Source organism: Taudactylus pleione, unplaced genomic scaffold (genome assembly GCF_031769625.1).
Source record: "Taudactylus pleione unplaced genomic scaffold, aTauple2 ptg001166l, whole genome shotgun sequence".
Classification (NCBI taxonomy): domain Eukaryota; kingdom Metazoa; phylum Chordata; class Amphibia; order Anura; family Myobatrachidae; genus Taudactylus; species Taudactylus pleione.
The window spans coordinates 245,859-271,490 of NW_028285567.1; the positions used below are offsets into that span (position 1 = coordinate 245,859).

The 25,632-nt window shown below is 43.1% G+C and overlaps 1 protein-coding gene across 5 annotated transcripts in view; it reads left to right on the top strand.

The window, feature by feature from the left end:
- HTT (huntingtin) overlaps nucleotides 1–25,632 on the top strand; it is a 193,421-nt gene that overhangs the window by 22,818 nt on the left and 144,971 nt on the right. For 3 of the 5 annotated variants that reach the window (XM_088462238.1, XM_088462236.1, XM_088462240.1), the window contains exons 2-10: nucleotides 11,539–11,622; nucleotides 17,156–17,276; nucleotides 18,516–18,575; nucleotides 20,125–20,204; nucleotides 21,210–21,348; nucleotides 21,682–21,823; nucleotides 22,509–22,687; nucleotides 23,268–23,472; nucleotides 25,151–25,198. In XM_088462238.1, the coding sequence (XP_088318364.1) occupies nucleotides 11,539–11,622; nucleotides 17,156–17,276; nucleotides 18,516–18,575; nucleotides 20,125–20,204; nucleotides 21,210–21,348; nucleotides 21,682–21,823; nucleotides 22,509–22,687; nucleotides 23,268–23,472; nucleotides 25,151–25,198 (1,058 nt within the window). The remainder of the gene's footprint in view (nucleotides 1–11,538; nucleotides 11,623–17,155; nucleotides 17,277–18,515; nucleotides 18,576–20,124; nucleotides 20,205–21,209; nucleotides 21,349–21,681; nucleotides 21,824–22,508; nucleotides 22,688–23,267; nucleotides 23,473–25,150; nucleotides 25,199–25,632) is intronic. The other 2 variants (XM_088462239.1, XM_088462241.1) reach the window with 1 other exon arrangement.

The window sequence follows — 25,632 nt, forward strand, 5'->3', positions numbered from 1 at the left end:
CCTTTTTGTTCCTTTTGAGTACCCACCAGATTTAGAGGTGGTGCAAGAGGATCTTCTACTGTGGCTAGAGGAACAAGAGGTAAAGGAGTTGCAGTCGCCCCCCTCTCGTCGACAGGACCCAAGCTTGTCGACAAGCCCGTGGCATGATGGGCTGCCGACTCACCTAGTAGGCCCCCATGGTGGGAGCTCGGCTTTCTTGTTTTCAGGACGTGTGGTCACAGACTTGCACCGATGATTGGGTTTGGAATGTGGTCTCTCAGGGCTACTCAATAGACTTTGTGGTTCAACCTTCTCTTTGTTTTTTCACAACAGGCCTTCCTTCCTCACTGGAAAAGGCGGAAGTGTTACAGCAGGCTATCGCGAGGCTCCTGGAGGCGGAAGTTCTGGTTCCAGTTCCTTCACACCAGCAAATTGAGGGATTCTATTTAAATCTTTTTGTTGTGCCCAAGGCGGAAGGCTCTGTGAGACCAATTCTGAACCTAAAATCTTTGAATCGTCACTTGGTATATTACAGATTCAAGATGAAGTCCCTGCATTCAGTGATTGCAAGTCTGGAACCGGTAGGATTTCTGGTGTCCTTGGATATCAAGGACACATATTTACACATTCCCATATGGAGACCACATCAGGCATTTCTCAGGTTCGCCATTCGAGAGTCTCACTATCCGTTTCGTGCTCTCCCATTCAGACTTTCTTTGTCTCCCAGAGTCTTCACGAAAGTCATGGCGGTCATGGCTGCTCTACTTCGTCTTCAAGGTGTTACAATAGTACCATACTTGGACAATCTTCTCCTCCAAAGCTTCTTCTCCGGAAAAGCTCCTTCAGGATGTCTTAACTACCTACAACCTGCTGTTACAACACGATTGGATTATCAATTTTCCAAAGTCTCACTTGGGCCCTCATTCAGAGCCGCTCGCTATTTGCGGTCGTTCGTTTAAAAAAAAGGGGTGGCTATTCAAATGAACCGTTCGCCTGGAAGGTTAGCTCTGGGATGTCCCTACAGTACTGATTTTCCACTGTCCCCTGTGGCTGTGTAAGAAAACAAGATTTTGGTACTCACTGTTCTGTTTCTTCGAGGCCGCAGGGGACACTGGACGCCCACCCTGCACTACTCTCTTGTTTCTGGTGTGACTGTCAGTTTCCAGGCTGTTTTTTGCTGTTCCTGTTTCCATGTTCTGTTTCTCCTCTTCGCTTAGAGCTGTTTTCTTCTCTCCGTCTCCTCTCGACTCAGTTCTTGACTGGGGATAAGGGGGAGGAGCCAGTCACACTTATTAAATTCTTAAAGTGCCTCTCTATACCCCATATTACTGAGTTTTCAGTGTCTCCTGTGGCCTTGAAGAAACACATTTATCGCTGAGTACCAAAATCTTGTTATCTCTCTCTCCAAGGGGTATATTTACTAAAGTGTGGGTTTTTAGAAGTGGAGATGTTGCCCACAGCAACCAATCAGATGCTACTTAACACTTATGTAGCACCTTCTAGAAGATGATAGCTATAATCTGATTGGTTGCTATGGGCAACATCCCACTTCTAAAAACTCGCACTTTAGTTTAATATACCCCCAAGTCTTAGTACATCTCCCTCTTTGCTTTTAAAGTATTCCTGGAGATATCGCAATGTCTGCTGCAAGTGTTTATTCTGGCTAATGTCATAATCGATACTAGATGTTGTTTTATTGTGAATAATACATGTGTTCCTAATGAACACGTTATGATATCAGTCTGATAAAGAAAGAGAGAGGGTAATGTGCCGAAATATTTACCTAATTGTGTCCTGATACTCCACACAACATTTGTGTGCAGTGGGGATCGTCAAACCTGTTGATCAAGATTACTTTAAACGCAGCCGCATGGTGGACCTTAAATTCACTATAATCGATAAACCTCTGTACAGTGATCTTAGTCCCAGGATAATCTTGCTAGGCAAATTATAGCTGTTGAGTGAAACACACTTGACATTCCATGCGGTCACTTATTTTTGTTGATACCGATCTAACATTATATTAATGTTATCTTTTATTTATATGGTTCGATAAGGGTACCGTAGCACCGTAGACAGGATAAAACACAACAAATCTATGTAAGTACATTAGACAGCTACGGACATGTTTCTAAATGTATGCTGCAAATTACATAACTATGCGGACAAGACAAAAGGAGAGAGGGCCCTGCTCGTGAGTCCTTACACTGTAGAGAGGATATGGGTGGTCACAAAGCTGTAGAGGGTTATATACTTGTATAAATTACTCTAGACTTATTTACTGGTCATTTTATGATGACCCTTGTTGAGCAGTTAGTATTCTGTATTTTTTTCCAGGATCTTGTATTAAAATTAATTGGTCTGTTTGTCTGTCTGGTTATGCATTCGGACACCCCTACACAGATTAGGATGAAACCAACGCGAGGTGGTCCAGTTGGATCCTGGCCACGTTTTAGGGGGGTTAGGGTACCGGTCCTCCCATTGGTGTACCCTGGGCAGAACTTTGTAAAGGGGATGCTGTGCAGGCTTTAACCTGGGAAGCCTGTCCTGGGCCTTCCACTAGATGGTTTTGGATGAAAACTTCACAGAGGGGTGGCAGTTGGTCTTGGATACCTAATGGAGTGGTTGGGGTCCCGGTCGGACCTCATGGCGGAGTGCGCCAGGCAGAACTTTAACCCAGGGAGCCTGTTCGGAACCGGGGAGCCTTCTCTGAGCCTTCCACTGGATGGATTTGGACGAAAACTTCAGAGTGGTAACACTGGATCCCAGAAGACCTACTAGGAGGTTGAGGTCCTGCTCGGACCTCACGGCAGAGAGCGCCGGAAGTTACTCAAGACCAACGGAGCCTGTTTTTGGCCTTCCACTGGATGGGTTTGGACGACATCGCATAATAAAACTTAATAACTTCAATACTTAAACCCGGGCAATGCTGGGTACTTCAGCTAGTTATTAAATAATGTATACTTATTCTAAAATAAAGTGCTATTTTTGTAAGTTTTTTTTTTTTTTCATTTATTTTTACTTTATTTTACTTTTTACTTAATTTATTGAATGAAGTATGCAAAATCACATCCCCTTTTTGTATCTCGCCCAGTTCCACAGAAAATCCTGCAATTTAACTATTTTTTGACATTCCCCTGTAATACAGACATACTATGGTCTCTATAGTTCATATATTCTGTGTATGTGAGATCTGCCTTGTGTCCTATTCCAGGGTAACACTAACCACTCCTACAAGGAACCATGAAAAACGTTGATGTAGTAAACATTGCTGGGCGGCCTCTACATGAAGGTCATCCAAAGTCGGAAAACCCCTTTAAGATTTTCGATGCTTATCTTTTTTTTTTTTTGTGTGTATTTTATTCCTTTTGCTTTTCTCTAGTTCTTATATAAAGTTTTACTTATCATTTATTCATAGACATTGGGGCTAGACTAATGTACTTGTGTTATCCTCCTATGCTGTTGGCATTCGGTTTGGCAATACACATTTGAAATATAATTACGCATTATTGATCTGTACAGTAGAGCCACTAACAATGTTTTTAGATGCCAAAGCAACGTTACTAGAAATCTGGGAAGCCATTAAATCCATTTTTAATAAATGCACCTGTTATCTGTGTCACACAATGGAATTATTTTGGTGTCTTTGGCAATCCAGTTTATTTGCTTGTGTGTTTTGTTTTTTTTTTTTGTCAAAAATAAATAAATTGTATTTTTTGTTTACAGATTTATTTATTTTAATTGTAAAGATTAATCTTGGTTTTAAAATGCTTTTGACAGGGGTCTTGAGTATCTATTTGTTTTTCATCATCTGTTAATTAGTCCCCACTTTTAAGGTGGGCTGGTAGAAAGTAATATGCACTCAGTCAGATAATTCGAGTGGCTCAGATGATTTAAGGAGATGATTTTATATGGAGGCAGTGACCTATTTACTTATGACTGTTAAGCTGGGTACACATTATAGACTATGTGCACCCAGCCGATCTATCGCGTGTGATTGTTCTGGTAGGAGTGCCGACATCGGCAAGTGCATGGTATCACTAGCTACATCCTCCGATCTTTCTGCATGTACAAAAGATCTGAGGATGCAATGGATGAACTGCAGGAGCGTGCATCCACATCGTGCGTACACACTGGATGATATGAACGATTTGTCGTTCTGATGAGCCGGAATCAGCCAAACCGCTCAGGATATCGTCTAGTGTGTAGGGGCCTTTAGTAATTACAGGTCTGCATATGTCAGGCAAGATCATGATATGTGGAAGCAACAGGAATCCTGAGTTATATAGTGGAAGGAGCAAGGTCCCCAAGCAGCACAAAGTAAATCAAGAGATGAGTGATGTGTTAGTAAATACAGGGTTGCGTGTGACAGGCGCAGTGACGTGATCAGAGTAGGGGAGGAAGTAGGAAGTCACAGACAGTTATATAATGGAAGGAGCAGGTTCCCCAGCAGCACAGAGTATTTCAGAATGTGAGCGATGTGTTAGTAAGGACAAGGGCTGCATGTGATGGACAGGATTATGATGTGCTGAGGGGAAAGGAAGCAACAAGAAGCCACAGACAGAAAGTTATATAGTGGAAGCACCAGGGATTCTGATCAGCACAGAGTATATCAGGAGATGAGTGATGTAAGTGAGGGCAGGGCTGCAAGTAGCAGGTGCAGTGTCATATTGAGGGTGGGGAAATGAAAGCAGCAGGAAGCCACAGACTGAGACTGAAAGTTATATAGTAGAAGGAGCAGGGTCCACAGCGGCACAGAACATATCAGGAGATGGGTGATGTGTTAGTGAGGACAGTACTGTATGTGATGCGGGCAGTGACATGATGGAGGCAACAGGAAGCTACAGACTTACGCCCTTTTACAAGTTTATCAATTTCTGGCGTTCAGGTTAATGTGCCTATCTTTGCCTACTTATTCATTCTGGATTGTTAAGTGCCTCAAATCTTATTTTAGGAGGACAAGCGTTGAAAAACCTGTGTTATACATAGTCGTGACATGAGAATGTTTACCTGCTACAACTAATGCACATCAATCAAAATGCATTTGTTTTTCAACGCTATGTCCTTATAGGGTGTAAAACAATTATTATTATTATTTATTTTATGATCATGTTCAGTGGTCAGGACATGTTGGAGGTGTAGTGTCCTATGTCTGTATAGTGTGTAATAGATGTGTATTATGATCATGTACAGTGGTCAGGTCATGTTGGGGATGTAGTGTCCTATGTCTGTATATAGATAGTAATAGATGTATATTATGATCATGTATAGTGGTCAGGACATGTTGGTGGGTGTAGTGTCCTATGTCTATACAGTGTTATAGATGTGTATTATGGTCATGTACAGTGGTCAGGACATGTTGGGGGTGTAGTATCCTATGTCTATACAGTGTAATAGATGTGTATTATGATCATGTACAGCGGTCAGGACATGTTGGGGGTGTAGTGTCCTATGTCTGTATAGTGTGTAATAGATGTGTATTATGATCATGTACAGTGGTCAGGACATGTTGGGGGTGTAGTGTCCTATGTCTGTATAGAGTGTAATCGATGTGTATTATGATCATGTACAGTGGTCAGGACATGTTGGGGGTGTAGTGTCCTATGTCTGTATAGTGTGTAATAGATGTGTATTTTGATCATGTACAGCGGTCAGGACATGTTGGGGGTGTAGTGTCCTATGTCTGTATAGAGTGTAATAGATGTGTATTATGATCATGTACGGCAGTCAGGACATGTTGGGGGTGTAGTGTCCTATGTCTGTATAGAGTGTAATAGATGTGTATTATGGTCATACCATATATCTGTAGTGTGGGGTCAGGTAATGTTATGTGTCTATATTGTTTTAGTATAGTGTTCACCACACAAATGCATCTGCCCAACAGCAGAGTATACGTGAAAATAAATATATTTATTTCTATATATAAATATATGGACATTAATGTATCTGTATGCATATCAAAGGGTCAGTGGGTGACACTCCTCCTCATTTACTGTAAGTTGCATTGAATACACCAAAGAAGAGATTGGAAAACGCACTGAAAAATCCTTACTGAAAAATATATAATCAATATGTCTCTAAAAAACCTATTAGGGACCCTTGCATGGATTTGCAAAATATTACCCAATTGATCATGAGACAAAAGTCTGCTGGATCTGTATTATTGGTAGGTCCCTGGTGCTCCCCAGAGTCTGTTTATGACATATAAACCAAATAGAGAAAGAAGAAAAAGGACTCTTTTTTGGGGGGGCACACAGAAGGTATAGAGTCGTGATAGAGTCACGACTCTATACCTTCTGTGTGCCCCCCCAAAAAAGAGTCCTTTTTCTTCTTTCTCAAGTTGCATTGAATATACAGATGTGTTCTTTCTCATCTAGCCTCAATACAACATGCAGTGCCACTTGCCTGATGTGACGTGAGCCGCCAGGTCCCGGGCAACTCTGCTAGCATTTAGGAAACTTGTGCTCTTCAAGGAATATTTCTGATTTTGTAGTGTGTTTTGTTCTACCAATAAAATATTACATCCCCTGAGAGAATACATTGTGTGTGAAATGGTCCCAGAACTCAATAGTCTGTCTTTGTTTTATTTGGACTATTAGGGGCCTATTCTTCAAGCTTAATTGGTCCATCATACTTACGGAAACAGTAGTAATGGACCACACAGCATTGTTGTAATGAATGAGATATCAGTGACCGACCCTGCGTCCCCATACACTAGACCAAGGACCCACATTCGTCATTGATTGCAGGAACTGACGCCATCTTCAGATGGTGAGAAGGCTTAGGTTGTGAAGACTGATCTGTTCGTATCCCTCCGTCCCCTGCGTCTTTTCCCATGATATGTGACACTTCTATATCTGTGTGCACCTGAGTCTGTATATGAAGCACAACAGAACTTGGAATGAAAAAATGCTGCAGCCGTTACATTGTAGCCCTTCGTATAAAGATTCAGAGACTGTCGCACATGGATTTACAAATGGGGATGGGTACAGGATGCCGGCGGTCAGATCCTGATGCCGGCATCCCAATAGGGTTAAGATACCGACAATTGTCGGTCAGTATCCTAACCCTCCCCCTGTCCCTATACTAACCCTAACACTCCATCCTCGGTGCCTGCACCTAACCTCCCCCCTCCCCGCACCCTAACCCTCCTCCTAGTGCCTAACTCTAATCCCCCTCCCGCCTAACCCCTGTACTTACTATCGGGATCCTGGCGGTTGGGATGCCGGCGCCCGTATTCTGAAAAGCGTTGGGATACCGGCATTGGAATTCTTACCGCCGGAATCCCCGCGGTCGGTATATTGACTGCATCCCTACAAGTGTCTCATATAAAATTAAACAGCACAATTTGCTGGTGCATCCTAGTCGCATCGCATTGCGACTAAGACACATTTTTCGGCAAATACCGCCTGGAGTCTCACAGGACCTGGTGCGCCAAGAGGGGATTTTTGTCTGAACTGCAGCAAAGATGTGTAAGAACACATCTGTATGTCCTGTGCCGTGGAAAAAGTGGTGTGATGGGGCCCGCGGGGACAGCTGTATTTCAGAAAAAGTTCCAGAAAGATGCTTCCCCCCTGAAGGCTTTGTTACAACCATTATTTAGTTGCTTCAGAATGGGACGTGTCATGACGAGACCAAAATGACCATTCAATACGTGTGTACAGTATGTGATCGGACTAATAAACAGAAGACCAGCAGTTCCGTCTGAAAATGACTAATCCCACTACCCGTTTCACACTAACAAACGCAAAGGGGCAAATTCAATTGAAAGCAAAGTGCCACGGCTGTGCACAACTCTGCCATTTACGGTAGTGCCAGCATAGCAAGTGTTCCCTTGCTCGTCTATGGGGTGCAAGGGAAAACCTGTGATGATGGCGGATGCAATGGGCTGTTCCCTAACAGCACATTCCGTCCTTTGTGTAGAATTGAATTCCCCTGAATGTCCTGAGCTGTAGTTCAAGAGTTGACACTCTTAAAACGTCTTCAGTTACTCCTTTACTTTTCTAGTAAATCAAACAATTCCCTGCATAAATGTACTATTGTATAAATCAAGCCAACACTAAAGCTGCATACACACGTAAAGATTTTCTGTCCAACCATCCAACTAGTTGATTGGTTGGAATGAAAATCTGGTAACATATGGGAGTAACTGATGATCAGCAATTTTCTCCTAAATGCCAGAAAACAGATGAAAATGGTCGGTCAGACAAGTTTGTTAAATGTTTGATCTAAACTATTTGTTCAAACCGTTTTTGTCCATTTTCCGGCGTTTGGGAGCAAATTGCTGATTGTCATTTGCTTTCATTCCTTACCAGATTTTCATTCCAACCAATCAACTAGTTGGATGGTTGGACAGATAATCTTTACGCGTGTACCCAGCTTTAAGAAAGAGTGTTCTTTAGTGGGATTTATAATGACAAATAGACACAGGCAATATAAATGCAAAAAGTTTCTTAAAACAGAAATAAAACGCAGAAACGGAAGAACTCAACATACACATACTGTGGGCAATTTCTAAGAAATAGACTAATCCCTTCAAAATCTCACAATTTGCCACATATTTCACTGATGTGTTTTATCCTTTGTTTTCCTTGTCCAATGCCAACTGTGACGTGTCTGAATCTGTTATATTACAGATTTGTTGTCCAATTCTCCAAGCATAGTTCTAATAAGATAAGATGAATAGCATTGATTCAACTAAACATGGTATAATTTGTCCACATATACATATGAAATATGCTTACTATATTTGATACCTAAGAGAATGAATGTGCTACGGCTTCCTTAAACTGGGTACACACTGTATGATGTATGTAACGATTCAATCTTGTTAGCGATTTCCTTTTGAATTCCTAAACACTCCCGGTCAAATTATATTGTGCCTACACATGGAACGATTGTACAAATGAGATAGATGGGTCGTTAATGGCTACTGCCAAACGATATATTGTTAACGATTTGCAAACAACCTCACGATGCATCTTCTGTCTCCCTGTCGGCTGGCACAAAGTGGTGAAGGAGAGTGGCCAGGAAAATTGACGATAAATCGTTCGTCGTCCATGAAATCATTCATCGTGCAAAACACACGGAACGATGTATGCCAAATCGTGACTGACAGGTTGATATCTTTCTGCATGTTCAAGAGATCAGCGACCATGATCAACAACAGCAGGAGCACACATCGGCATCATTATCATGCCCACACACAACACTTTTTAAATGATATGTCGTTCCAATCGGTCGAAAACAACCATAACTTTTAAAAAATCGTACCGTGTGAGAGGCCATTTAGAGAGCAGGAATATATCATTGATACATGTTGTATTGTTACTTTCACAGGTTACAAATGTGTCCAGAGTTCTTTTCAGTGATGTATAAGGGGAAGTATTTCTGTTTTCTGTTAGGCGTATAGACTGAATCTGTATTGACCTAAATGTGGTTCTTTATGACCCACTCTAGATTAAAGCTGGGTACACACTAAGTCAACGGCTCGGCCTTTTGACCCACCGACCTATCTGATGATTGGAAGTGTATACATACTTACCAGTTGTCTGCCCAATGTGCCGGGCTTGACAGCTGAACTGGGCGGGCATTTAATTGTGCACGCCCAGTTGAGCTGTCAATCACTGCCTGGTCCCTACAGCATATGTATGGGTGATTGGCGGGTCACCAATACACACCAGCATGCATCTCAGATATATCGCCCATCTGCTGTGCTGCACATCAGATCAGATATGTCTGTGAACGACGTCGTTCACAGACATATCCGCTGTACATATCCGGCGATGCACTATAGATATATATCGCCCGTTGGAATGTGCAATATATCTATCAGTGTGTACGCAGATTAAGCTTAGACAGCCTTTTAGAGTCATTGGAACTCTCATATGGGTTATACATATGTTTCCTTACACACAGTAATTTGCTGGAAGTAACTTCTGATTTTAGGATAGATCATGACAACGTTAATATTTTATTTTCATAATTATACGGATTAGGCTATAATCTTGACAGGTGGTATAGTAAAAATGACTTGTTAATGTATGTTATTCTTAACTTTGTATTTTATTTCATAAGTGCTATTGAGAGGAGTAAATGAATGGGCTTGCTTCTCTTTATAATTATATATTTTTTAATGAGGTATATAACCTTCTTTTAACATTGTATAATGCTTTTGTGAAAGCTTTTCTGGACTCTATACTCCCCATACACAGCAGCTGTAAGTAATCGCCTGCAGACTGTACAAACAAACAAAAAAGCTTTTAGAAATGTGCTGATGAGTTTGTATAAGGCTGATGGGCTCATTCACATTCAGCAGCAAGATATAGACAGGCATTCTTCCTCTCTGAAAGGCTGCATTTTGTGTTACGTACCCTGCTGTGACACATGCTGTGTTTCCCCATCCGGCCGGCCCATACGTGAAAGATAACGCTGCATCGGTTAATGCGACCATCGGTTAATATGCAAAACGGACGGTTTGTCTATGCAAACCTGCTAACAGCAGCCATTTTTTGTTTTTTGATGCACTGTCAATCTTTGTCTTCTGTTTGCTTAAAACCTCACTAATATTGACCATTCATTTTGTCTAGATGGTGCTGTGGTTCCTATGGGCAAATTCAAAAGATGGACATTTTTTGTTTTAACAGTAGGCCCTTAAAGGCACCCTGGGAAGGTTTTTTTGCCCTTTTGGGAGCACTTCTGAAACCTTCAGTATTTGCAGGGAGGAAATAAAAAAAAAAAAAAAAAAAAATCCCAAAAAAATAATCAGATGTGTTTCATTTATAAAGAAACCACAAAAAAATGTAACCACTACATAAAAAAAATACACCCATTGTCATAGTATTAGCAGCGAGATGTAATATATCTCCTCTGTGGTCCAGTCTGTCCTGTGCATGTGTATTGAAGATGAACGCCCAGAAGTTATATGGTGAAATTTTTTTATTTATTTTTTTAAACAGTGCTGCATAAAAGTTTTTTTTTTTTTTTTCTGTTACTGTTTTTGGTAGTTTAGATTATTTATACTTTTTTATTTTAGGTTTAGTGATCTTTTAAATAGCCAATATATATTTTTCTGTGATCATCTTGTCTAGCGCTCTTCTTATTTATTTCAAAACCCACATAGGAAAGATTCAAAGAGTGGTGACTTTATGGGGGAAATGTATCAAGCATCCTAAAGCGTGGAGGAGTTGGCCATAGCAACCAATCGGCTCCTAGCCATTATTTATTAAGTACATATTTTAAAATGATAGGTAAACCCTGGTTGGTTGTTATGGGCAACTTCTAAACTGGTCCACTTCTTGATACATCTCCCCCTTTATAGCTCGTAACAGTCCTATAATACATACGTATAAAAATATTTGGTTTCAAAGAAATGGTGGAACTGTAAATATACAAAAGTGTGTTTCTTTTCAAATTATATATTTGTGTAAAATGTAGTCCTCTTGTCCTTTGTGTCTTGTGATCTATTTTCCTATGCAGAGATTGTGCTGCTGTATAGTTTTGTATTGTCTAACCTGTCTTCTGTTCTTGTGTTGTTTTTTTTTTTCCTTTTCTTTCCAGGAAGAAAGATCCTTCCACAAACAAGAAGGACCGTGTGACTCACTGTCTGACAATATGTGAGAACATTGTCGCGCAGTCGCTCAGGTACTGCTGACTGTTTTTACTAGTCACCATGCAGGACATAGATCCATATAGTATTTAGATACATCAGTATTCTGTGTCTGTGATACTGCTGTCACCTTTCACTAGTCACCATACAGGACATAGATCCATATACATTGGTATTCTGTCTCTGTGATACTGCTGTCACCTTTAGCTAGTCATCATACAAGACCTAGATCCGTATAGTATTTAGGTACATCGGTATTCTGTCTCTGTGATACTGCTGTCACCTTTAGCTAGTCATCATACAGGACATAGATCCACATAGTATTTAGGTACATCGATATTCTGTGTCTGTGATACTGCTGTCACCTTTAGCTAGTCACTATACAGAACATAGATCCATATTCATTGGTCTTCTGTCTCTGTGATATTGCTGTCACCTTTCGCTAGTCACCATACAGGACATAGATCCATATATATTGGTCTTCTGTCTCTGTGATACTGCTGTCACCTTTAGCTAGTCATCATACAGGACATAGGACCTCATTCAGACCCGGTCGCAAGTGCTGAGTTCTCGCAGCCGGGTCGATGTTTAGGCCCTGCGCACGCGCAGCTGCCGCACTGCGCGTGCGCAAGCCCTGGAGTGAGAGAGAAATTCTCTCGCTGCGGTGCTCACTACAAAAGGGGCGGCTGTCGATGTTGATCGACAGCTTGCCCCGTTTTGTAGGCGTGGCGGGGGGGTGGTTTCACAAACTTAAGGAACACCTGCCGTTTTGTGGACGGCTGCACTGACATCAGCAGTGATGTCAGTGGGGAGCTTCCTGCTCGATCAGAGCAGGAAGCTCCCTGGGGCTTGCGGTTGCTGAGACCCAACCTTAGGGTCTCGTCTCAAGCCCCGATGGTCGCGATGGTCTTGACCATCGCGACCATCAACCTGTTTGGTCGCTAAAGCTGTGGGTGGTAACCCACAGCTTAGCTAGTGACCAGGAGGGGCCACACTTGAAAAGGCAAGCGGCCGTCTTCATTCAGAGCGAGCGCTTGCTTCTTGCGACCGCCTCTGAATAAGGGCCATAGATCCATATAGTATTTAGGTACATCGGTATTCTGTCTCTGTGATACTGCTGTCACCTTTAGCTAGTCATTATACAGGACATAGATCCATATACATTGGTATTCTGTCTCTGTGATACTACTGTCACCTTTCGCTAGTCATCATACAGGACATAGATCCATATAGTATTTAGATACATTGGTATTAGGGAGGCCAACCCAGGATCGTGATCGGCGGAATCCCGATATTTTGGCTTAAAATTGGCGGGATCTGAATCCTGAGATTGGAAATTCCAATTCCGGGATTTTGGGACTGGTGATCGCGTGCGCTGTTTACATTTATCTTTTTTTATGCCGACAACGCTGAGCACCCCCAGCACCCGCTCAGACGTTGCCCGTCTGCTCCGTCTGTGCGCAGCATAAGGTGGCGTCAGAGGTCCTGCTGCGCAGCCCCACTCTGGCCCGTCCCTTTAGCTGCGCCCGCTGAACTGACCAACTAAATCCCGGATATCGCGGGATTGAGCGTTTTTCAATCTTGAATCCTAGGATTGGCTTCCATAATTGGTATTCTGTCTCTGTGATACTGGTGTCAGCTTTAACTAGTCACCATACAGGACATAGATCCATATAGTATTTAGGTACATTGGTATTCTGTCTCTGTGATACTGCTGCATGGTGACTAGCTGTAGCTAGTCACCATGCAGGACATGTGCTATATGGACAAAGGATGTGGGCACCTGAATATCGCACCCATATGTGCTTGTTGAACATTCCAAAACCATGGGTATTAACGGGAGCACTAAGACATCAGACGGACCCCAGTGCTGGAGTGTGGGCATGGCCAATTGGGCGGGCTAGGCCACATGCCCGCTCAGCATGCAATTGTAAAGTGCAGCGAATTATGCTGGCTTTATATAAATAAATATTAATACATAAATAATAATGCTCTGCACCGATATGGGGGGTTGTTGCTACCCCCCGACTGTCTCCCTGGCTCACCCAACCACAGCCCAGGCAATCTGTACCCAACCTAACCTGCTCTTGATGCCGTTGGCCATTAGTATGCAGATGGTCCCCACTTTTCAACTAGAACTGCCTCCACTTTATTTCAACTAGATTTCAGAACATGACTGGGTGGATCCGCATACAATTGTCAGCTTGTCATTGTATGCGGTAGTATTGAGTGGGGATGGGTATGGGATGCCGGCGCTCAGGATGCTGGCGGTCAGAATCCCGACGCTGGCATCCCCACAGGGTTAGGATACCGACACCTGTCTGTTGGTATCCTAACCCCCCTCCCCGGTACCTGAACCTAACCCCCTCCCCCCTAACGCGTAAACCTAAACCCCCCTCCCTGCACTGTAACCCCAGCTCTTCCCTCTTAGTTCCTAACACTCCCCCTAGTGCCTAACCCCCAACCCCGCTACTTAACTTCGGGATTCCGGCACCGAGATTCTGACAGGTGTTGGGATTCCGGCATCGACATCCTGACCACCGCATCCCCTTCTTTGGGACTGAGGGGCCTAGGCCGCAAGACAATTATTCCTTAATCGCCAAACTTTACAGTTGGCAATATGCATTCGGACAGGAGGCGTTTTTTTGGCGTTCATCAGACAGCTAGATGGTGAAACATGCTCCCTGTTCACATCCTTCAGGATTCCTCCTAATACAGTCCCCAGTGCCCCTCCTCCCTCCAGTAATAGCCCCAATCCCTACAATCAGAAACCAGATCCCTATACTCCTCATGACACAGTCCCTATTCTTGTTGGAAGCAACCTCTGGTCTTTATCCTCCCTGTGTCTGACTCTGCGGCTGGATGGGTGGCCTGGAGCTGGGTTAGGAGACAACCTAGAGGCGAGATACCAGGGCAAGTGGGTAAGCTGCTGCTTCCACTCAGGGGGTGATTTTCACCAAGGTGCTATCGACGGATCAAAGACTCCAAATTGTGGTTCGGTTAGAGGGGTGCATTGGAGCAGGTAAAGGGCTGCGTTTGGCCCGCGGGCCATAGTTTGAACACCCCTGTCCTAGACGTTTCCACTTCACAATAACCACACTTAAAGTTGCCAGTGGCAGTGCCAGCAAGGCAGAGAATTTGAGGAACAGACTAGTGCCATGTTGAAAGTAGAGATGAGCGGGTTCGGTTTTACTTGGATTTACTCTGTTCTTTTTCGCCAAAATTATCGCAAGTTCGGATTTATTTTATTGACTACCCAAAACACGTGATAGCCGATAACCAATTAAACGCAGTTTTTGAGATCCGAACATATCCGAGTAAAACCGAACCAGCTCATCTCTAGTTGAAAGTGACAGAGCTGTACAGTATGACCCATACTGCTAATATTTTACTATAAAGATTGCATGGCTGTAATCTTCATTTAGCAATGGGTGTGGCTGAAATGACCAAACACACTAATCGAAGGGGTGAAAGCGTACTAGTGTAGTGTACACCCATATAGTACAGGAGGTACATTGTTACTCAGAGATACTGCCTTCAGAAATTGCTAGTAACACAGGCCGGGTCCTGTTCCATGCAAAGTTATTGTGCTCTAAATATAGCATTTAAAAAAAATAAGTTTTTCAAAAGATATTTGTAGGTTTAAAAAAAAATAAAAATAATAATGAAAAAACACAAACAAAATACGTGATCTGTGTTATGTACTATATCAGTGGTTCCCAAACTTTTTTTGAAACTCATAAAAAAATGTACTGATGAAGTGAATTGTGCTTACCTGTCATCCTTAGGGCCAGTTATGTGGTGGGGACAGGTTTGTGCTTCTGTTTGTCCACATATTTACATTACATTGACCATAAAGAATTTGATTTTGTGCTGGACCACCAACCTGAGGCACCCCTGCAAGTGTCCTGAGGCACCCCAGGGTGCCGCCGCGCACAGTTTGGGAATCACTGTACTATATGGTATGAAATGTCTGGGAAGCATTGCACCTGGGATCTAATGCTGCTGCTGCTTTTTTTTTAAATATTCATATTTGACTGTAGAAGTTATAATTAGAAAATGCAATTTCAGAAGAATCAAATGTTAATTTGCCCCCTGAAACGGCCTGCGTCATCACATGTGTATTACATCAGTCATTTCATGCTGTCATAATGGTGTCATTTGCACAGACGATGTCAGGATTAGGCTGCGAATAGGATTAGGCTTATATTCAAAGTGAGTGTAACATCGCATTGTCAGCATGCCAACTGCTGGCATTCAGTGTCCACTCTCAGGCCATGTCCTCATTCTGGTTTGTGCTACATGAGTCCATATATTTATAAGATAGTGTATTCCAGGGGTCTTCAACCTTGGACCTCCAGCTGCTGTGGAACTACACATCCCAGCATGCACTGCCACCTTTTTGATATAACGGCATGCTAAAAGTATGGCAGTGCATGCTGGGATGTGTAGTTCCACAGCAGCTGGAGGGCCAAGGTTGAAGACCCCTGGTGTATTCCTTTGCCTTAAGAATGACTTGTACAGTGTTTTTAGTTTAAATGTGAGGAAACACTATTTATGCCAGTTTTCTTGGTTATCAAAGGTAAAATGCATCACAGTGACCAATGTAAACGCTACTGTTTGCACCGTTTCATGCTTGGGGATCTAGCGTAACTAATAATGTAGCCGGCAGTAAAGATTATATAGAGTTACTTTACCAGGTGATGTGCAGAACATTTTCTGTTCACCGCATTAAAATGTTTTTATCCTGTGCGCATGTTATCAGTAGATCCTATAATGTGAGGTAATTTTGTATTTTCTAAAGACAAAGTAAAGCCACGATTTCACATAAATCTATTTCAAAGGCTGTGTATTACGGTTATGAATAATTTACTTGAATTAACTGGAGTGTTTATACTTAACAAAGTCTTTCACTGCTCTAAAGCAGGCTGCTATGTTAAGAGGGAGATTCTTTGTAATCCGACAGTACTGACAGCTGAGCAGACCTGCTTGCCAGATATCTCCTGTGTGGATTGGTGGGTTACTGCACGGGGGTGGAGCAAGTGATGTCACAGCAGCTTAAATGACAGAATCATGTGATAATTTTTTTTTTCATAATTATTTGACTTGATTAAAGAGCTATACAATTTTGTTAAATCCTTTACATTTATTGTATATAAAACGTCTGAAACAGACGCCGGGAATTCATTGTCTGTATACAAGTATATATTTTTATTCTTCACCATCTATCTTTTTCTGTTATTGCTGTTTTATTTATTGAGCACTAAGAACTGAAGAGACGTTTTTGCAGTCAATTACAAACCAGAGTAACTGCACAGAATACAAGAGGACAAGTTCAGGGGCTATGTTCACAAAGCGGTGGGTTGGAGCTGAAAATTTAAAGCGGTACTCACATTCCGTGTAAAGCCCGGCGTGCTTGTGAGCGCCACTTTACATTTTCAGCTAAAACCTGCAGTGGCTTACAATAGTTGCCGCTATGTTAATATAGCCCCAGGTCTTTACCGCAGGCCTGACGGAAGCCACGATGCAGATGCCGGAGCTACTCACTTCCTGTACTGTGTGTTGCAGGAACTCTCCCGAGTTTCAGAAGCTGCTGGGTATCGCCATGGAGCTCTTCTTACTGTGCAGCGATGATGCGGAGTCCGACGTCAGAATGGTGGCCGACGAGTGTCTCAACAAAGTGGTGAAAGTGAGTCTGCTCATGGTTTTCCTGCCTCCAGCACAGGCTGTGTGTTTCTGCTGTAGAGCAGGAGTGTGGGCATTACAGATTGTCTCTCTCACTGTACTAGACCGCCACATAGTCACTGTACTTACACAAACCAGTAATATCGTACTCTCTTCACTTCTTTGAGTCATCCTTACATCTATTCAGATTCACTCCTTTCCCAGGAAGTAGAAAACAATAACATAGCTCATTAGGTGTCTCCTGGCTTCTATAGTTTGTCTACTTTTGATCTTTGATGATAATGATAATTAGCAGATTACAATCTTTTTAGTCTTTATTTAACAGATTATTGGACATACAACTACAAGCCCACCTTGATCTGGTGCAGTGTTGCCAGGGCTGTAACTAGGGTGGTGCGACCTATGCCAGGGCACCGCAGGGCAGGGGGCGCTGTTCGGGCCTGTCAGTTTTCCTGTTTATTATCATTGTCACTTGTAGCTTCCTCTTCTTTTATCCCCAGCATCTCCTGGCCTCCCCTATCTCTTCCCTGGCCCTTCCCCATGAGGCCATGGCCTTTATTCAGGTGCACTATCTTATGTCCCTATTTAAAAAATGGGGTGGGGGGTCACCAATGCCCACTCTGGCACAGGGCACCAAAAAGTCTAGTTACGGCTCTGTGTGTTGCCATCATTCATGCTCTAGGAGTCTATACATTTCGTCCGCCCACTATTTTTACGCCACCATCACTCGCACCATTAAAACTTGCACCCCCATAGCAGGTTCTGCGTCTGCCCACGAGCTCTTTAGCTTGCAGATGTGTGTCTGTGAACACAGCCTCTTGCACTGACACTCCCATAATACGCCCACTGAGCGGACCATTTTTGCGTGCACTACTACCCGCCGCCCAGGAATGCCCATTGCGTTTCTGCCACACTTCTGATACTGTCTGTCCCGATCGCAACAGCGCCTATGTATGTACACTCCATGGAAAGCGTGCGCTGTAGGATCTTTCGGATATCTTTTTCGCATGCGCAATTGCAAAAAAAATCGCTCAACTACATTAACATGGGCACTGCGTGTGGCACTGAATCAGACCCCAATTATTTTATTTTTTTACTTTGTCGGTATAAATAAGATTGGGGTCGGAAACTACACTGCTTAATCACGTGTGACGTGCTTTGTCCTGTAAAGATTACATACATGTAAAAGCCGTGTGGCAGGGATATACAGCGTTATATTCATCCGAACACACTCTTGTTACAGGCATTGATGGATTCCAACCTCCCACGACTTCAACTTGAACTCTACAAAGAGATTAAAAAGGTGAATTGCTTGTGTTTCTATATATGACTGTGTATGTTACCTTAAAGCGGAGAATGGCAACATTCATCCCCAGCTGCGGCTATTAAAGGCCGCCGTTGTTCAATCTGTATTATAAAAAGATGAAAATGTGCCTATTCTGCTTGGAGAGAGATCGTGTAGTGTAGAATTGTCCTCCCCGGCATCACCTAGGTAGGAAAAGTTGACCGTTCAAATGACCAGTTAATGGATCTATATGTTTTGCTAGGTGGTCTCTGCAAGTTTTTGGAAGTGTAAAGCGGGGTACACACTACGTATCGGCCAGTGTGTACCGGTTATTTTGCGATGCGCGATCCTGCGTGTCGTAAGTGACATCGTCCATCGGACTTGCATGAGGTCCGATAGGTGATTATCGGCAGCGGTGGCCATGCTGCCGAATGCAGCATGGCCACCGCCATCGCTCCTGGCATCAGCAAATGGGTATGCGCTTGCCAATCCTGGGACACCTGCTGGTGAGATCGTGCTGGGTACACATCGTTTAGTGTCTACCCAGCATAACTCCCAGAAGTTGTAGGCTGCAGCCAACAGCAATTATATCGGGGCCCAGGTTATGCGGAATCCACTTCACTGGCCACCAAAATGTGGGACAGCACATTGTTCCTCAGCACACTGAATAATACTTGCAACAATATATGAAGGCTATTTGGTCATAGAAATTCAGAGATATTAGTTGCATGCATTTGCAAATAAATGGGAAGCTGCTAGGCCACGTCACGGCTTCTCTGTCAGTCCCTAACACTAAAGGGGTTCACGTCCGGGGTGCAGTGCACCCCGAAAAACGTCATTATTGGCAAAGAATGGGTTACATGGATATATGAACATGTTACAGCTGTATAGCTTCACCCCTGTTCCACCAAAAACTGGGTCCTACCCAGGACACTGACCACAGACTGATCATGGGCCAGAGCCAGGTTCCACCCCTTTTACACTGGCGGTTGGACCGGGTTATTCCCGGATCCAGCCGTTCACACCGGCCCCGTGTCTTACGGCGTTACAGTGCATACTTGAAGATGATGACACCTACAAGCGCTACTGAAAGCAGCCAATTGAGTCGTATGAGGCATGACCCAGGTCGTGCCGTTTACACTGCCCCGTTATTTCTCAGGGACCCTTTCACACTGAGCTGTAACCCAGGTAGACCCGGCAATAACCAGAGTTATTGCAATTTCTTCCCTTTGTCCAGCTGCCTGGCTGTGCGCTGCTCAGCAAACTGTATAGTGCAGTTGTTGTTTTTATTTCATGTTGAGTTTTATTGTCGATAACGGAACTTTTTAGAAAGCTGAATGTACCTAGCACGTGTTCACACCTCGGGTATTGGCGGTTAAGCCTGTCTAAAGCTTACGCCTACTATTATCAAAAAGATACATTTATTTTATAGCGTGTGCATTTTTGTTTAATGCATGTTTAATATTTCATCATTTCTGTATGTGTGGGGTTTTTTTTCTCACTGCAATGTGCGTGTGTTCCTGTATTTGTTATACTTGCAAATTATTGTCTGCTGATCTCTTTCTAGAACGGGGCCCCCAGGAGCCTCAGAGCTGCCCTCTGGAGGTTTGCCGAGCTGGCACACCTTGTCCGACCTCAAAAGTGCAGGTAATGCATTACTCAGAACAAATTCCATTGAATGTCAGTAGCTTTGGGCAATGTATTTTACGTCCATAGTTCATATGTGATATATTTGGGTTGGGTATGGAATCCCGGCGGTCGGGAAGCCGCTGGTCAGAATACAGACAGTAAAAATCCCGACGCCCGTAGGTAAGTGTCCTACCACTAACCCTTACCCCTACTCCTAACACTCCCTCCCCGGTACCTGAGCCTAACCACCCCCCCTTGTGCCTAAACCTAACCTAACTCTCCCCGCATCTTAAACCTTACCCTCCCCCCTTAGTACCTAACCCTAGTTTTCCCCTAGTGCCTAACACTAACCCCTAAACCTAACCCTCCCCTAACCACTGATATTTACCTTCGGGATGCTGACGGTCGGGATTCTGGAGCCGGTGCCAGTATTTAGACCGTTGGCATTCCGCACACCGGGATGCTAATTACATCCCGAAATATTCACCTATGAGGTGTAGCTGTCCTTTTAAATGATGGCTGCAGTGTTTTGTTTGACTGAGACCTGTTAGTGGTTTTAGTGACAATGGTGAGGTATTAATACTAGTATAACTTATTATTTCCCATGATCGTTTAACCATTGTCTCAGTGCAGGATATTTTCGGTTTATACTTGTCCATTGTATAGTGATGACAACGGATAATGAAATCACAGGCAGATATTGGCAGAGAGTCTATGAAATGCTCCAATACTCCCAGGATTGCACTTCTACAATTGTATGTTCTGCTGTCAGTCTTTATATGCAAATGTCAGCATATGTACATGTGAAGAAGGCCCGTTACATGCAAATGAAATGCTTTTTCTGTCCAGCCTCAGAGAACGTTAGGAAACATTTGTGTAATGCAGGCTAGCGCCAATCATAGTGTACACATGCATCTTGTAACAGAGCTTTTACCTTAATGAGTGCCAGTAATGTGGCGCAGTATATTACGGTCGTGCATCCTCTTATATGTTTTTAATGTCTCCTGTTTTACATGTAACCAGACCGTACCTGGTGAACCTGCTTCCGTGTCTCTCTAAAATATGTAAACGTCAGGAGGAGTCGGTACAGGAGACGCTAGCTGCTGCTATTCCAAAAATCATGGCGGCTTTTGGGAACTTTGCAAATGACCATGAAATCAAGGTAAGGATATTGTCTTATGGGAATACAAAACCATGATCTAAAATTAAGATTGCAGCACAATTCTGGTGGCGCTTGGTGTTTTGACTTTTTCTGATTGAAAACTCTTAATGTATAAATAATCGTAGTATAAATGTAAAGTAAGGACTAATTTAAGTAAGATGGCTCCTAATCTAAATTGGTTGCTATGGGCAACATCTCCACTTCTAAAAACCCGCACTTTAGTAAATATACCCCTAAGCATCTTTATAGAAAAAATAATAATTCTACAAATTAGTAAAGTCAGTCAATATAACATATATGGTGTATTAAGTAAGTAATCTGTTTGCTTTTCAGGTTCTACTGAAAGTGTTTGTAGCCAATCTGAAGTGCAGCTCTCCCACAATCCGCCGCACAGCGGCTAGTTCTGCGGTACACATCTGCCAGCATTCCCGGAGGACTCAGTATTTCTACACGTGGCTGCTCAACGTTTTACTGGGTAAATTCCTCCTGGTGATATTTATTGCCTGGTTGTGGTATATCCTAACCCATCTTTACATAGAGAGCATATATCACCATATGTAATGTATAGAATATCAACATAATACAGCTAACACTAGCTTATGCTGGTGTTATTGGATTTTATAAAAATAAACTCAAAGTATTTTTTAGGTTTTAGGGATGGATTGGGGGGTATAATGGATAGGCTTCTTAGTAGGGAATTGCAGGCGATACCCATGATGTGCTTTTGTGACGGCATTGGAACCCTAAACCACCCGGATTTTCCCCCGAATTCTCCCCTAGTAAATTGCGTATTTCAGTTCACAGAACCATGGGGTCGTGCGTATTACAATATGCAATACGCATATTTGGGGCTACCATAAGTGTGGCTGATGTGTGACCCATTTTATGTGTGTTTTGACCCATCAAACATAACTAACTGATATTAAATGATTTCAGAAAAGTACCTTTATAATTTAAATATGTCTTACATTTACCATTCATTCTGAGTATTTCAACAATATCACATTTCTATATGCTGCATAGCAAACTTACACATTTTATCCTTTACGTCCATACTCAACCATGCACCCACAAGAAAACGCAATAATCACTCAGACATTACTTTTAATTGTATCCTTTGGTCACAATTGCCAGAAGTCCAACCTCTGCTTCTGTTGCAGGTTTGCTGGTTCCTGTTGAGGATGAGCACCCAACGCTCTTAATTCTGGGTGTCTTGTTAACACTGCGCTATCTGATTCCACTACTGCAGCAGCAGGTGAAAGACACCAGTCTAAAAGGCAGTTTTGGAGTGACGCGAAAAGAGGCTGAAATCTCCCCTTCATTAGAGCAGCTGACACAGGTACAAACTCATTAATGTTGATCTTTCTAGTCCGTTTAGTGTAATTAACTATACAAACAAAACTTCCAGTGTCTCCGTTCTCACTTTGCCCCGATTCTGAGTCCCATGCAGGCCCGAATGCGGCCACATTGGGAATTTCCACTAGATTTCAAAGCAGAATACTGATGCGCACGCATGGCGCCAACCCACTTTCGCTATGTGTGACCGCAACCATCATTATTATCATCAACACTTACACCTACCCTATGCTTACAAAGAGAAACAGATGAAATCTGTCAGAATCTTGTGAACTTACCAAAAATTGCTTATGTTTGTTATTGTACAGTTTGCTAAAATGCACCCGATGCGGCCACACACAGACCTGCGTTGAATTCCGAATCGGGCCGATAGTGTCCTTTTTTTAATGACTAGTTGGTAAGGAAGACCCGGCTGGGCGTTGCAGGTTTAGAGCATAGTAATGCTAGAGGCCAGCCAGGCGGGGGCAGTGTCCGGCTTGATGTTGTGACGATGTGGTCTGAATGTTGTCCTCTTGTTGCCCTCCCAGTGTAGCTTAACTCCGTGTTGTTCTCCCTGTTCTTAGATCTATGAGCTGACGCTACATTACACCCAGCACCGGGACCATAATGTGGTGACTGGGGCGCTTGAGCTGCTGCAGCAGATTTTCCGGACTCCTCCCATTGAGCTTCTCCACGTTCTCACCACCCCTGGAAGCATACCGCACGTCAGTATATGCCGAGACGAGTCGCGCAGCCGAAACCGAAGTGGAAGCATTTTGGACCTTATAGGCAAGTGAAATAGAACACTTCAATCCCATTATATACAGTGATCATACCATAGACGCTGCTGACAGCTGGATCTCTTCTCTGTTAGCTGTTTGTAAAATATGAATGTGTTCTGTACATATACCCTCTAACTAGTCATACCTATCTAGTTGTCCTTGGTGGTGGTGTAACAAGGTTCAGATGATATTCCCTTTGTTATATTGTATGTATGTACGTCTTGCTTCTTGATGTTTATGTGCTGTATTGATCTCTTGGCATTTTAAGAAGAACAATGTAAACGTGACTTGTTTCGCAGCGGTCGTCATTCCGTTCCTTTGCTTGTCGGATGCTAATAATTGTAGCTCCTCTGTGCAGTCAGTCTGTAAAGTAACATCACCTTTTATATTACATTTTATTATCCACTATTTATAGAACAACATTATTTTGTGCAGCTCTGTACAGCATGGGAAAATGGCAATTTAAGTGATTATAAAAACACAAACAAACATATATACAAGAGATATCATTGTCCCTGTCCATATGAGATTACATCCTAAAGGGGAAATATGTAACATTAAACGTCTGGGAAGCGGGTGAGCATCACTGAAGTGGGTGAAGATAAATTGTACGTCAGGTGCAGTCAGATCTCTTACAGAAATGCATCTAAGCTGCTAGCAGGTTCTGCCTGAGCTGCTGCTTCCCTTCATTGTGGTGTTAATGCGGCACTAATAGAAATAGGGATTACTCAGGGTGCATGAGCGGGAATGGATTTAGTAGGTGCCACTCTTCTCTTGTTCTGTGTCTGCAGCCTGCTCTGCAGAGCTTCGTTCAGCTGTTTATACCTGAGGCAGGTGCGTCGCCCGTTTGCACATCACATCTTGTTTTAAGGCATGAACGCTCCAAGCTGTAGTATAGACAGAAATTAACTAGTACATATAATATACAGTATGTCCCATGGATAACTTCCCTACTTTCTTTCTCCAAAGCAAACGTGCACGTTTTAGTTTAGCATTTAGGGCCTCATGTAGTGTTTGGAGTAAATCCAGTTAGAAGGTTACAGTGCAGGAAGGGGAAGGGGGGGGGGGAGGGGGGAAGGGGTCACATTTATGATATGCAGACAGATTTGCAGTTGGGAGTAAGGTGTTTCCTAGCTCGAGTAATAATCCCGTCATGGAACTATATTGCATTTGCAGCCCTTGTCCAGGAGCAAATCTATACTCTAAATGATTTTTTTCCAGTAATTGAGGCTCTTAATTAAGTCCCTTGTTTAATACTTAGTACATTGGATTTGGATATGGACAACATAGGGGAAGAAACCGCTATAGGGCTCCAAATCCCAACTAATCGCTCTGTGATGCATAAAACATAACTTTGCATCGCCCCATTTTAATACTTGGCATCGCCCCATTTCAATACTTGGCATCCTTTTGCTATATGCTGTAGGAATATCGGTAGAAGCACACACTGGTAAGAGGAGAGCTCCTGAGTAATCATCTGTACATGTCCAGTCACTTACTAATTGTGCCAGTTCTTGTATTCACCTCTGAGAATGAATAACTCTGTGCTACCTCTAATGATATTACTGTGGGGTGATCCTCTACTAATTACTATCTAATTCTACCTAAGGAACTCTCCCAACCTGATGTCTACTGCATGCCCCTTAACAATTTCTCTGCACTCTTCCATTCTCTGTGACTCGCAGCCGGGGGAAGCTCTACCTGCAGCCCTGTTCTGTCCAGGAAACTAAAAGGTGATTACTGCTTGTTCTTCCTCTAATTACTCCAGCTCCCCCCCCCCCCCCTTCAATCTGCAGCCCTGCTGATCATTCCATATACTGCACCCATGTAACCCTCTGTAAGCCTCGCCAGTCATCAGCATTTCATATCTCAATCCTCTTGCCAATAACTCGCATTCAGTGGTTGATGTCTTGCACAGTTAGACTCTTTGTAAATTTACTTAAGTGCGGGTTTTTAGAAATGGAGATGTTGCCCATAGAACCAGTCAGGTTCTAGCTATTATCTTCTAGAAGGTGCTAGATAAATGTTAAGTAGAATCTGATTGGTTGCTATGGGCAACACCTCCACTTCTAAAAACCCGGCACTTTAGTAAATACACCTCCTGGCTTGGTTGTCCTTAGTTGTTGTTGGGTTATTTTCATCCACATTTCACAGTCCATACACCCAA